At 38.6% G+C, this 15,338-nt stretch overlaps 1 protein-coding gene across 2 annotated transcripts in view; it reads left to right on the top strand.

Annotated features, from left to right (window-relative positions):
* Positions 1-15,338, top strand: part of ZDHHC14 (zinc finger DHHC-type palmitoyltransferase 14) — a 1,825,619-nt gene that overhangs the window by 1,139,020 nt on the left and 671,261 nt on the right. For both annotated transcript variants that reach the window (XM_044063663.1, XM_044063664.1), the window contains exon 3: positions 10,302-10,460. In XM_044063663.1, the coding sequence (XP_043919598.1) occupies positions 10,302-10,460 (159 nt within the window). The remainder of the gene's footprint in view (positions 1-10,301; positions 10,461-15,338) is intronic.

Here is a 15,338-nt window from a genome sequence, read left to right as displayed (position 1 = left end):
GTACTATATTCGCTAAATGTATTGTATTACATCTACATAATTGTGCATCTAGCATGACCCAACTTAGTTGGTGGATAGTAGTACTGTAAATGCCCATGTTGGTTACCCATTGCCCTGGATTGTAGTCCAGAATTGGAGTTTATGCTTGGAAATTGGTGCTGGCCATCGTGTTTATGAACCCCAAACTTTTTCCCATGTGTTTTCTGTTGATGTCATAAGTACATGGAACTAAATGAGCTTCATTAATCAGTATGTAAAACTAGGTCTACTTTATTTCATTTAATCTCATTTCACTGAACTAAATGTAGTATATATGGCACTTTGTAGAGTACTGTAAGGCAAGTAAAAGGTATATGCCCTTTTCCCTACTGTAGTGTGACCTTGGAGTTAGTATATATAGTTAGGGAGGTGGGGGTACAGCCCCCGCACATTGGGGGGGGTGGGAGACATAGCCCCCCCACCTTGTTTTATATTGTATTTTACCAAAAACTTCAAAAGAATACATTTTAAACAATAGATGTGCATAGTTGCAGCACCAAAGACTAACTCTCTGCAGAAGACAATATGTAATCTAATTGGGGGGTCTACACCCTCCACACCCCCCTAACTATATATACTAACTCCAGGATCACACTACAGTGGGGAAAAGGGCATATACCTTTTACTTTCCTTACAGTACTCTACACAGTGCCATATATACTAACTGCAGTTCAGTGAAATGAGTTTTCAGTAATTTGAGTTTTTAGCGAGTGGTCGGGGTGAAATGAAATTCAGTGAAACAAAGTAGACATGTGAAATTATATGAATCTGTGTAGTAAGTATTATATTGAGGTGAACAGCAGAGATTATGCATTATACCTCTGCTGTATAAGCATTCAGTGGTTGTCATTAATGAAGCTAACATTGTGACAGCATGTAGGTATTGTTAATCTATGTTTTGTGGACACACTGCCATGTGGTATGCATCCATTTTTTTTCTGTACACCTGACAAGTATCAAGCCTCTGCTACAACCACTAAAACATATTTTCTCACTTTATGTTGGAAGAGTACAGCCATAGCATAACTGTTATATAAGCTAGCCAACAAAGGGTTTTTCTTTGCCTGCATGTTTGCAATGGTTGGACATGTAAGAGGAAAGTGTGGTGACTTGTCACCTTGTTCTCCAAATGATACTATCTCCAAAGCCTTACACCCCTGAAGCCAGATGCTTCTGGCTCTTGTCTTCAATAGGGATTTTAAGTGAGGTGTATGTCCTAAGACATACACCTCAATTCACTGCTAGGTGTGGTGAGCTGGTTTCTCATCAACAACCAACCCCCCCCCCCCCCCCTTACACCACATGCTTATCCAGTGCCTGAGACACTAATCCAGCCTCAGTCAGATGTGTCATTCTTTGGGCTTCATCTCTTTGCACTATGGTACAGTTTGAAAATGGCATTTATTCTGTAATAAATATAGTCATTTTTTTCTAGATGGCAGTTATTTGGCATATTTGAACGTAATGACTTGGGTAGAATGTAGTATTGTCACATTCCCACTGTCTTGTGTATATAGAAAAATATATTTCAAATCAAAATGCTCAGCAGTTGCATCTTCTTATCATGTAGTTTGAATGGAGTAGACAACTGGAAAAAAATATGTATGAAATGTTTTCCAACTGTCAGCCAGTAGTAATTTCTTGGGTTCCAGTCAGTGATTCAGAAGTGAAAGTCAGTGCATGTCCGTATTTTTTTACTGACCAGTGCTGTCGATTTGTATTGTTTAAAAGACAGTGGTGCTAAAAATGTTTGTCAGAGTACATTTTAATTGCATCTACCTTTCCTCTGTAGTTTAATTTGCAACTACTGTGTTTGCAAATGCAGCACTTTTAGAAGTGGGAATTAAATCAGTTCCAATAACATCAACTTTCAGTTGCCTTGACATTATTATTTAAAATGCATTTAAAGTTTCGAGTCACTTGTGTTTTTGTTGATTACGTAATTATAATAAATGATGTGGTGCCTTTAATTAGTTTTAAATATATAAAACAATCATAGTTGATCATGTCAAAATAATGTGGGGCTTACTTTTGTTCTGAACTGTTGTATAGCTCAGTGATACCCTCTTATATCAGTTTGTTGTTTTTTAGGGTAGAATAAAGAGATGGAATCAGTAAATAAAACACCTAGTACGTCTTTCTTTTCAGAGAGTACATTTGAACATGGACTGACTTAACTCATAACATTCTGAGCAAGTACTACATTGCAGTATCTTTGATTTTGATAAGAAAAGGGAGGGGATTGAGGACTCCCAAGATGGCTGCACAGTGATCAGTGGCTTAATTTCAGTTCTCCCAATCTGAAAAAAAGAAGCTGATAGATAAGAGTTAGTAATTCTGCCAGTTTATTAATATTCTTTTACTGGCTAGAAAGTGCACTGTCTGGAAGCCAGCAAAGTAGAAACATAGAGAGTATGAATGAAAATGAATGCTACAGCTGTTAAGCAAAAAGTTCAAGTTTCAGCTTTGGTGCAGGAGATAGCTTCTAGTTGTTTAGTGGAAAAAATAAATCAAATGTGCTCAGAGCTGGTTAAAAATAAATGAAAGATTGAAGGAGTATGTCAACTCAAATAACAAAAGGCTGGAAAAATGGAAGAAGATTTAAACATCGATTCAGATGCACTGGTAAAATTGAAAAAATCAGATCGCAATGAAGAAAAGGCTGGCTAAGTATGAGACTACTCAATAAGAGCTGTTTCAAAAAATGGTAGAGTTAGACAACAGAGCACATAGGGAAAACCTATTATTTTCTGCTGTACCGGAGAAATTGTTAGGAACAGACTATATTAAGTTTATGAAAGTGCAAATATGTAGTTGGATTGGTATTCCACAGGAAGATTTAATTGAAAGGGCACATCATGTGTATGCTCTAAACCTGGCCACGAGAAAGCAGCCAATTCCTGTATTAGTGAAGATGTAATCATATCAGCAGAAAGAGTTAATCATGGCAAAACGGTGTCAGAAGGGCAAAGCATTAAAATTGAGCACATTAGTGTGTTTATGGAAAACTATTATTCCCTGTACTCCAAGCTGAAGTGAAGCAAATTAATCTCAGTAGTCAGGGAATGTTGAAGGGCAGGTGGTGAGATTCAAGCTTCTGTATCTAGATGTCTTCAGAGTACTTTTCCTGGAGGATCAAATTATTTTTTTGATGCAGAACAGGCAAAGGAGGAAATACAATAGTTTCTGCAACAAAATAGTGAGCCATGAAACAGAAGGGGACTGCTTCTTATTCTTCTGATAATAAAGCTCATACAGAGACTTTGCCAGTGAAACATTTTCCAGTCTTTTAAAGGAAAATGCTTGATAGAACAAAAAAAAGCACAAGATTTGAGTAGAAAAATCGGAAATACCTTGGACTTGAACTGGAGTATAGGGTTGGGAGATAGAGATGAATAGGAACAAATCACACAACACTGAAATGAGTGAATAAATGTGATACTATAAACCATCAGTCACATTTGTGAAATATGGCTTTACAAGAAAAAGTACTGAGAAAAATTGGACTTTTGTTGACTTTATTAAACTTCTAGGAGGACTGAAAAGCATATACCCATTTTATTTCATTAGTGTTTGGAAGGGCACTAAAAGGAATATTTTCTGATGTAAATTGCATGTTATATAGTAAAGCATTTTCAGTAATTGTGATAATGACAAAATGAAGTACTTTTTTCTTTTTTAGTTTTAAGAAATTTAGGCATTACAGTATAAGAATGCAAGAAAGGCTGGACAAAAGCATATGTAAGTTAATACGCTGTAATCTTGGGCTTTCGGATAGGGGGAAGGATATAAAAATACACTGATTATAATATATGTAGAGTTGAGATGTCTTCTCTTACTTTTGTTTAAGGGAATTTCTGGACTAATGCCCTTAGAATAATCTAATAGCAAGTGTTTTTTGTGTAAGCACATGGGCTTTAAAAATATCAGATCTCTGTGAATATTTTCCTTTTGCAAATAAATGTTCACTGTAAGCTGAGAAGTCTGCTGATGAGGACAGCTGTACATTCTGTTCTTACGTTTCCACGGAGACAAGCTTACTGCAGGATTAGGCAATAAATCTCAAGAATTCTGGCATTTTTTGCTGAGGGAATTATACAATTAAAAAGTACAAGAGCAAGCAGCTGAGTAAAAAATAAATGTTTAAATTCTTGGAAGTAAGAGGTAACAGATTTCCTGTTACCCAAATACTTCACTGCATTTACTAGAACAATGTATAATTTAGTTTTATCTAAGGATAGCCAATGTACTTTTTCTTAAGGCTAAAAGTTCATATTTTCTGAATGCATAAAAGCTGTTTTTCTCATCTAAGGGGGAATAAATATAAGATCAGAACAAACAGCAATTAGTATAAGTAGGAGCACAAGCTGTAATGTGAGCCTTAGCATGGATGACCCTAATTTTAGGTTAGGTAATGCCTGTGGGTGCAGCTGCATATTTGGGACAATTGTTCCCATCAGGAGGGTTAAACTTCATTATTTGAAGATGTACATAGTTTTGTGGGTTTGCTTTAAGTTAATAGGTTGTGGGGATGTGTTTGTTTTTTTTTTTTTTTGTTTGAGGGTTTTTATTAAAACAAAAAGGCTTGAAACATATGACATGTGTTTAAATGGAGTTGACAAGAAACAACTGTGTCAGAGCTCAACCTGTCAAACATTAGAGGGTGCATATAAAACAAAAGCTGAAAATAAACATTTAAAAAGCTGTTGTATATAATAGGTGGGAATAATAATAATTGTGATAATGGCCTCACTGTTTGTTATTTTGGAACATGAGTGGCCTCACAGGTGTCGTCACAAAGGTAAGAGTATTAAATTATTAAGAAATGTAGAGTGCAAGTAGCAATGCTGTAGGAGACAGATTTGGAAAAAAAGTAAGTATGTGAATTTGATAAAGAAAATATTTCAGAATGGATATTCAGCAAAATATCATGGACAAAGGAAACAGGCAGTACTTGTACTAACTGCTAGAGGAGCTTGATTAGTGGTAGAAGTGGGAAAAAGATGATAGATTTGTAGAAAGAGCTACTGGTAAGGTGGAGGATTATTCTGGCATGTATTTATATTCCACCTAAAACTCCAGTTATGGAGCTTAAAAATATTGGGAGAAATAATCAGCTTTCAGCAGGAAATATTACTTAGAATGTGGGGACTGGAACTTGATTTGTAAAATGAGGATGTATGTGAGGACCTAAAAGGGAAAATATACAAAAGAAGGTAGATTTCTGATGAAAGTTATGAAAATATTTTATATGGAAGACATGACTTTAGTAGTAGGAACTTTGAGAGAATATGCATATTATTTCCCAAGGTACAATAACTGGGCTAGACTAGACAGAAATGATAATTCACAGGAACAGGTCTACTTTAAGCTCTCAAACAGTAAAATCCGAATCGTGTGACATGGAAAGAGCGAACCGTGAATACATCAAACGAACGAAACCGTGAAAGGGGAAATATCGAAATCACATAGTTGGCCCGTCTGCAGTATAGCTCTGTAAGGTAAGTGTGCGATAGTTACGGACCTTAGGGTTAGGGAGGGGTTAAGGTAAGTGCATAGGTAGGTAGTGTATGTAAGGCTTTGTGTAGGTAATGTTTGTAAGGTATAGTGTAGGGTTTTGTTAAGTGTATGTGTGTGGAATATTTAGTTTGTTTGGGTATAGCTCCGTAGGGGAAGTGTGCGGTAGTTACGGACCTTAGGGTTAGGGAGGGGTTAAGGATAGTGCATAGACAGTTGTGTATGTGGTGTTAGTGTATGGTTAGCAGTAGGTTTTTGGTGCTTTAATTTAGGGTTAGAAGTAGGGATTTGGTTAGTGTATGTATGTGTTTTTTTAATTGTGTTTGGGTAGGTAGTGTGTTGTGGGTGGTGGGTTGGGTGACTATGACGGTTCGAGGTTTACATTTTCGCGCTTTAGTATGTTCGATGTATCCGCGGTTCACTCTTTGTGTTGTGCGATTCGGATTTGGGTTTTTCGTGTTTCAAGGGTACAAAGTAGACCCCACAGGAACATGTGCATTCAATTGAAAGTTGTGACAGACATTCACTAAGTGTCTCAGATCATGTGCCAGTAAACAAATATGACTAAAATGCAGGGTAATGAAGTAAAAATGAGACACTGGTGCTTCCTCACCTACCTTTTAAAAAAGGGGAATTTAAGGAATAGGTAGTAAAAATTGTTCAAGAGTTATATGGGAAGATAGAAATTTCCTAAGAAGTTATAACGAGTGAGTGGGATAAAATGTGTGTGGAGTTTAAAAACAGGATAGAGATAAAATAAAACGAGATATGATTAGGAAGTAAAAGGAGTTATTTAGAGGGGCTGACAAAAGCTAAAGTATTGCTGAATAAGGAGAATCCCACAGAACGGGAAGGGGCACAACTGCAGAGTGCTAAAGAGAAAATAAGGGAGTATCATGATAATATGCATGAGTTTAGACAGATTGCTGTTAAGCAATGTTTTCTGATAATAACTCCAGTGCACAAAAACTTTTAGCACAGCCACTTAGGCAACAAAATGCAGAAAGGGTTATTGCCAAACATAGGAAGACTATAAGAAGAAAAATAACCAGAAATCCTGTAGAGGTCTTAGAGATATTTTGGACATTGTATGAAAATCTGTACAAAGCAGAGAAATGTGGAAATCGATAAAGTGCAGATACGGAAATACAGTATACCAAAGTTAAAGGTTGGTGAGGGTCAATAATTAAGTTAAGGTAAGAGCAGATGAGCTAAAATGGTAATGCATAATCAGTCTGCAAGAAAGTCTTCAGGAATGGATGGTAGTCTTGTGGAGGCTAGGAGGGAAGAATGTGATAAAGATTTGGAAGGTTTTGTTTAACAATATTTTGAAAGGAGGGGAAGCACTAACATCATGGAAGAAAGCGGTGGTGGCTGTAATGTGAAAGGATGGCAGAGACCTATCAGACCCTGCTTTCATATTAGAACCATTTCAGTTTTAAACTATGATTATAAAGTGTTTATGTCTTTAATAGCTAAAAGAATAACTTTTTTTTCCAAAACTGATACACATGTACTAGTTATTTGACAACATTAATTGAACAATTATGACCCAGATGGAACTATAATATAAGAAAATACTGTCGCTGTTGGTGCATCTTGTTGCAGAGAAGGTGCTCAGCAGAGTCAGCTGAGATTTGTTATTAGCAGGGCAAGGAAAGCATTTGCATTCCTTAATACAGTAATGTGTTTAATTAGGAGGACTTACCAGGGATTGGAGACAAAAATGAAAGTGGGTGGATTCTTCTCTCACAAGTTGTATCTGAACAGGCGAACCAGGCAGGGATTGTCTTATTTCCCTATTGTTGTTTGCTTCATCCATATTTAGAGCCATTGGCTAAGAAAATAAGGCTAGAATTGGTATGGTAATCAAGAAAAGTTAGCTTTATTTGCAGGTGATATTATTTTTTACATGATCAAACCAGAGAAGGAAACCTCAGTGTTGTAAAACATTTTGAGACAGTTCCAAGTCATTTTGGGATATAAAACTAATGAGGATAAAACAAAGGCTATAGCTGTAAACTGTGCACCCAAACATGAACCCATATTTATGGGGATATCATGAAATGAAGTATTTTGGAGTATGGATTAAAATGATTCTGTTATGGCAGCTAAAGATTTTTGGGAAGAAACTAAACAAAAGATAATACAAAAACTGAGAAATGGGCAACTCTTGTTTATGGGCATAAATATCAGTATACAAGCAGTGAAAATGTTTTAGTCCTGTTAGTTTTATATACAGGTTAGGCATATTTTTAATAGTCAGAGGAGAATAATTAATAGAAAAGAAGGAACTTATCTGGGAGGGAAATGGCCCTAGGGTAGCAAGGTGAATTAGTATTACCTGATTTGAAGGGATATATTGGATTATACATTTAAGTGTCATATACATAACACAAGAAAAAAAGCTATAATTCAAAGTGGAAAATGGATGATGATGAAGTGGAGGGGGGATTCAAGAAACAAAGAAAGAGTGGGATTTTGGATGCAAATTCTAAAGGAGAATAACAACAGCCATATAGAATATTGTATTCATAAAATAGACGAAAGTATGCTAAGAACTAAGCCAACATGAGAATGGAGAAAAGAGATTTTGCCAATAGGGATGACTGCATTTACAGGTACAAAGAATAAGCAAGAGGGTAGGGCTGGAATTTACTTGAGAAAACTGGCAAAGGAACCAAGATATAGTAATCAAATAACTAGAGGGGAAAAGTAATAGAGTGATAAGAGGCCAAGGAGATATTTGGACTGTAGGATAGAGACTGCCTCCTCTATCAGGGATTCATATCAGACTATAGGCAAAGAGAAATGGATAGGGGAGTCCTAACTGAAAGGCCTGCTCTGGTGGAATTTTTTAGCTTGTTAAAAAGGGATAATTAATAGGCCATGTAAAATATTGCAATATACTGTAAGTATAAGATCATTCGGAGGAGGTTAGAAAAAATTGGGAAGAAAGACTGAAAAAACAATTTGCAAGGGAACAAAGGTAAGACATATGTATGACTCCCAAGGATGCAACAAAGTATTGAAATCTTGATTTTTGCTTGGAAGCATTTGCATTGGTAATTTTATATCCCAAGCAGACTGCAAAAAAAATGTCCTCAGGTAGATGGCAAATGTTGGAGCTATAATGTGAAAGAAAGAAAGAGGCAACTGGGAACATATGTTTGGGGAGTATAATTAGTTTACAGATTTTAAAAATTAACTATAGAGTACTCGTGTCGCAAATGGGTGTAATTAAGAAAATTATACTTTTGAGCGTGGACACAGGATCTGAATTGCCTAGACACAGCAAGGCCTTGTTAAGTTTAATTTGGTTGGCTGATTTAAAAAGCAATTACTAGAAAATGGAAAGCAATGTCTAAACCTACTGAATTTGAAGTATTGAATATTATAACAGAGATAAAACAACTGGAAGTAGGATCTTTAGAAAAATGGGAGCGAGCAAATTATGTATGAGTAAATGGAAGTTGTGGAAACAATATTTCCAGAATAATGTTTTGAAGGAGGAGTGAGGTTTAAGGGAAACAGGACTTGAACAACTTATGTAATGCTGGACTGGTGATTGTTATAAAAATGAACATATGTTATGTTTAATGTATGTAACTGGAAATGCTATTATGTTTTTTTTTTATTATTAATGTTTTTGTACATGTCTTAAGCGACAATTTAATAAAGTTTTTAGAAAAAGGGAGATGACTGTGGGCTCTTGTTATTTAAATTGTAGTTGTGTTTTCTTCAGAAATGTTAGCCACAACATCCATTCCTTTTAACTAAATACAAAAAAAAAACTTGAAGGGGAATGCATACAGCACTCATTTTTATGTACTGATCAGTTGCAGATGGATGTGAGAGTAATTCTACTTCAGATTTTGTCAGGTACACGTCAGTAACATTTCAGCAACAGGGCTGTTTCAATTACTATTATTGCAGTTCACATACGTTTTTTAATATGTGCGGTGGCAGCATCTTGATTGATTTTGTTTTATTTGTGCATGATGATCATATTAAATCTACAGTTATGCCACATATGTCTCTTATCTTGGTGACCTTAACTGAATTATTTACAAATGTATTTTTTAGGTGTAAGAAATCTATGCTTCATTTTAGGCAGTATCAAGAAATACTTTTCTTTATCCAAAACCTGAATGAGCAGATCTGCAGTTTATTTTATTTTGAGTTGTTTTTAACCACAAGAAGGATAATGGATGCATGATCTTAGAGGTATGAGCCATGCTAATCTGTTAGCCACATTTTTGTTTTAGTACATCCATTTATGAGTATGGCACATCAGTTTAGTGTCAGGACAGGGTTTTATGCAACTTATACAAAATGCTTGTATAGTTTACAGTGTTCATGGCATTAGTTGTCGTTCAGCTTGGCACATTTCTTATTTCAGTAAAATTCTCATCAGATACTATGAGAGTGGATAGCAGTAAACCTGAAATGCTGAATACAGCTCTACTGCTTCAGCCATCCTATTCACGCTGTTTGCAGCTGTTCTGTGCAGCAAACATGATATCATAACGTGGCAGGCATTAATGTGCTGTACTTATTCTATATTCATCTGTGAAATGAGACAGTGTTAGGAAAATCAGACCCTGTTGGTTAAAGTAATGTAGTGAATACAAAGGCACCCTCTGTTCAGCTTAAGTTTAGATGTATATTTGTTTAAGATATATATGGTATCAGGGACTTGTTGAACTAAAACATTTATTTTTATTTTTGCATAACTTATACAGATGTTGCAAATGGTTCAAGTTCTGGTGGATATCGACCACCTCCCAGAACAAAAGAAGTGACCATCAATGGACAGTTGGTGAAGCTCAAGTACTGTTTCACGTGCAAGATATTTCGGCCACCCCGTGCCTCTCACTGCAGTTTGTGTGATAATTGTGTAGGTAAGTATAATTATCACAGTATGGTAGCAAGAGATCAAGTCCTCACCTGGGATATTTGCTTAGAGAAGGCCTCATTCCTGTAGCCAGTACTTTTTTCAGTAAAATAAGATTATTACACATTCTGCTAATAAGTTTTAATTTAGCTTAAAGTACTATATCAAGAGATCTCTTACATTTGATAACATACTTGACCAGGACTGCACCAGACAAACAAGGCTGCATGTTTTTTAGGTTCCAAAGGGCATTTGAAGCATGTTCTTATCCTTATAGTATGGAACTGAGTAGCTTTTACTAAGCTTTTCAAATGTTGTGATTTAGATGATTTGTCAACAGTAAATAAGCTGCCACATGCACAAATGATAACAAATATGGTAATTGTCACATGGTTGCTGTTAAGGCTAAGTATTTGTGCAGGTAATTCTTCAATGAATCCTGGAATGCAGTGGTATAATGCAGCCTGAGCAACAGTGTAGAGAATGACTGATGAAGAACAATGTTTCTTCTGTAATGTGTGTACTGCTCCATATGTCAGGAATTTGGAGAAAGGTCCATGTTCTTGGGGAGGTTTCAGTCATTTGTTCATTCCAGTAGAATATATCTGTGAAGCATTGGGTTGTCATAGGCAACCATCTATTATACCATGACCCCCCCCATTAATATTCCAAAACGTGCACGCTGATTGGCCAGCATGCACGTTGTAAATCGACTTATACTAATGGAAAAAGGTCTGGTCACCCGGACTTTTTCCATTAGTGTAAGTCTTTTTTAAAACACTGTCTCGCTATGTTAAAGGAGTTTAACATAGCGACACAGGTTTAAAAAAAGCAACGGAGATCTCCGTTGCTTTTTTTAAAGCTGTCTCGCTATGTTAAACTCCTTTAATATAGCGACACAGTGTGTAAAACGCAACGGAGATCTTGCATTCTCCATTGCTTTTTTTTTTAAACATGTCTCGCTATGTTAAATGGGTTTAACATAGCGAGACAGCTTTAAAGTAAGCAATGGAGATCTCCGTTGCTTATTTTAAAGCTGTCTCGCTATGTTAAACCCATTTAACATAGCGAAACAGTTTGTAAAAAGCAACGGAGATCTTGCTTTCTCCGTTGCTTTTGCCCACAGCTTTGATGTACTGCGTAGGCATGCGCAGTACACCAGAACTTCTGCGGAATACCAGACAGCTGCGGAAGGGCAGCAAGGAGGTATTATACAATGCCATTATTTAAGAAAAGTAATTATTTTTTTTCTTAAATAATGCCATTGTATAATAATAACCACTTCTGGTGTGGGAATGCTGGATTTACCCACGGTTGGCTTTGTTTGGTCCGGGCGCCCTCGACCAAACCACGCCAACTGTGGGTAATCCAGCATTACCCACACCCAGGCGTGGGTTATTGCTATAATAATACACACATTGGGACTACCCATGCTAATTTCATCTGAAAGTGTGCAATATTGTCTAGACCCATGATTGAAATGTTCTTGACCTTAGAGCACTGATGACCTGCTTCTTAGTGATAGTGGGGGGGGGGGGGGGTTATAGTTGATAGTATTTCCTAGCCTCCCCTTGGTAAATACCATCAAATATAATTCTCCCTGCTATCAGTAGGGAACAGGTCCTCAGTGCTCTCACTAATACCAAGAACACAATAGATGGGCCCAGACCACATCCTTGGCTGCCTTATAAATAGCAAGAAACATGACCTATCAGGCCATCGGGAGTCACTATTTAACTGTAGCCTCCAAACAGGCTTCGTGCCTCACGAATGGATAACAGCAACTGTCATCCCACTCTACTGTAGGTCATCAACAGACCCAAGAAACAACAGGCCCATAAGTTCATAGGTTCATACTAGGCTATCTGCCCAAGGGCATTTATAAGCCTAGCCCAGAGTTTTGTGGCTTTCGCCACCCCTTTAGTTTGGAGGATACTATGCCCATTATTTTGCTGTGCCTCTGTCAAGCAGTGACACTGAGATAATCCCTGGGGTATATCTACGATCTCCCATCCATTGGTCAAGATTTTTCTTGAACAAAGCCAGTGAGGTGCTCTGCCTCACATGTACCGGGATTTTGTTCCACAGCATAGAGAGTCTCTGGGTGATGAATCTGTCCCTCCAGCACGTCCTATTAATATCCGTGTCTAGGTTTAAGTCTCCCGCCCTTGTAGTTCTGAGGGATCTAGATTTTTTGAGGTGAAGCATGTTCATCAATTCTGGGTTGGACATGGCCTTGTATGTCAGGCACAGGTCACCTCTGAGCAGACGGTAAGCGAATGAATAGAGCTGGAGTTCCTTCAGTCGGGCAGCATAGGACATATTTTTGAGACCCTTTATCCTTTTGGTGAGGAACTTTTGGGGCCTTTCCAGTTGCTGCAGGTGTCGTGTCAGATACATTCCGAATGGGGCATTGTACTCAATCATTGGTCTGATGAGTGATGAGTACAGGGGGACGATGACTTCCCTTGATCTAGATGTGAATCCCTTCATGATCAGGTGGGCAGTGTAGAAGGTCTTTCTAACTACTTTGGCAACGTGAGTGTCAAACGAAAGGTTACTGTCAACCTGGGTCCCCAGATCCCTGATAACCTCTTCTGTGCTTAGTGGGTTGCCGCCTATATGGTAGCTAGGGGTAACCTTGTTTTTCCCGAAGGGTATGACTATGCATTTTTTGGTGTTTAACTTTAGGCCATGGCTCTGGCACCAGTTATCCATTTCTATAAGACCCTTCTGAAGGATATCTGTGTCAGATGTGTTCTCAACTTTGGCGCCCAGTTTGCAGTCATCTGAAATTTTGTCAGCCATAATCCTCCTGTGTTTGCTTGTACTTCTGAAAAGTAGATGCCGAACAGGAGTGGGCCCAGGACTGAGCCCTTTGGGACACCACTTATGACAGGCTTTGAGTCTGACATGGCGCCAGCAACTCTGACCCTGTGGGTTTTGTCACTTAGCCAGTTTGCAACCCATCTTGTGACGTATGGGTTTACATTTAAGCTGATGAGTTTTTCAATGATACCTGAGTGGGGTATTGTGTCGAAAGCCTTTGCCAGGTCGAGGTAGGCTGTGTGGACTGCCTTTCCCTCATCAATGGCCTTGGTGACTGTTTCGAAAAAGTCAACCAAGTTTAAAAGGCATGATCTGCCTTTATCAAAGCCAAACTGGGTCGGATCCAAAGTCTGCAAGTCCCCTATGTCTTTATTTATGAGTTCCATTATGATCCTCTCCATAGCTTTGCAGATCAGGCTTGTCAAGCTGATGGGACGGTAATTTCCAGGGTCGGTGGAGGCACCGCCTTTGTGAAGTGGGACCACAGTTGCCATACGCCACTCCTTAGGCACGTATCCTGAGGTGAGGCTAAGATTAAACAACTGCCCTAACTGCGGGTTTAATTCCTCATTGAGTTCGTGGAGCACACAACCGGGGACACCATCTGGTCCCATGGATGCTGTGTTTTTTGCCTTGGAGAGAGCAGTTCTCACCTGAGCGTTAGAAATGTTTGGGGGGCTACAATCCTCTGGTATAGATATCTCACCTTTTGGGGGGGGGGGGGGAGTTTGCACTGAACCTGTCAGCCAGTATGTTGGCAATGCCTGTAGGTTCAGTAATTTTTACATCATTTTGAACTAATTCTGAGCATATCTGGGAGTTTCCTCCCAGGTTTCTAACATAGCTAAAGAAGGCCTTATGATTGTCTTTTGAGTCCTTAGCGACTTTTCTCACAAAATTTGCCTTGGATGATTTTATGAGAGATCTTAGTTTTTTACTTATAATGATCAAAGGTGTTTTCCCTTTTAAGGATTTTGCTCTATCTTGTAGTAGCTTCCTCCTTTTGTTGTAGAGCTTGTTTATGGCTGGGGTCCACCAGACTGGACGCTTGCCTTTGGTATAAAGAGTCTTTGTTTTGTTTGGGATTGCCTGATCCATGCAGTCCTGTAGGTGCTGGTAGAAGGCATTTGTAAGTGATTCAGCGGCTTGAGTAATGGTTTCCGCAGGCTCGGGGGCCTTAAAAGAGACCACACCAGTCTTTAGAAGTGTGAAGTCGGCTTTTGAGAAGTTCTTTACTGTGGTCTTTTTTATCTCAGGTGGGGGCGGGATGTGGACTTCCAGTGAGATTAGTTTATGTTCTGATCTCACCAGTGAGGGGTATACTTCCGGTGTTGAACATTGTGACCCCATGTTCGTGATGATGAGATCTAGTATGTTTTCTCCTCTTGTGGGGATGGTGACTAGTTGTTCCATGGCATTTGAGTTTATGAACTCTAGGAACCTTTGGGCTAGGGTGTTGGGGCTTGAGTAGTGATCCCAGTCTATATTCGGGTAGTTGAAGTCACCTAGTATGATGGTGTTTGGAGATACATTTATCCCCTCCAGCGTTTTCAGGAAAGCTATGTGAGGTTCCTGAGATTGAGAGGGTGGCCTGTAACATGCTACAAATTGCAGAGCAGTCTTGCCTATGGTTAATTGCACCTGGATGGTCTCCGATGCATCGTGCGTTGCCACCAACCTTGAGGTGTGGGTGTCCTTGATGAATATAGACACCCCCCCCTCCTTTCTTGGTGTTGTCCGGATTTTGGGGCCGGAACGCATGATATGAGGTAAAACCTGATAGTGCCGGGGTGCTTTCGGGAGCCTTGAACCAGGTTTCAGTCACAGCACAGACATCGGTGTTCTCCATACTGAGAAGGGCCTCGAGTGCGTGCATCTTGAGGTTGAGACTTCTGGCATTGAGCAGCATTACCCTTAGTTTTTTTCCTTTTTTGTATTCTAGGGTGGTAGGTTTAGAATTTGAGCCTTGCCTAAAAAAGGCACTATGGGAGTGGCAAGAGCCTTTGCCAATATCCGGAAGCCCAGGGTGACAGGTGCAAGCCGCCCTCATGAGCAG

Source organism: Protopterus annectens, chromosome 1.part0 (genome assembly GCF_019279795.1).
Source record: "Protopterus annectens isolate FY-2018-M chromosome 1.part0, PAN1.0, whole genome shotgun sequence".
NCBI classification, from domain to species: Eukaryota; Metazoa; Chordata; order Ceratodontiformes; family Protopteridae; genus Protopterus; species Protopterus annectens.
The sequence above is the reverse complement of the archived record's forward strand: the minus strand, read 5'-3'. Positions and strand labels throughout refer to the sequence as shown.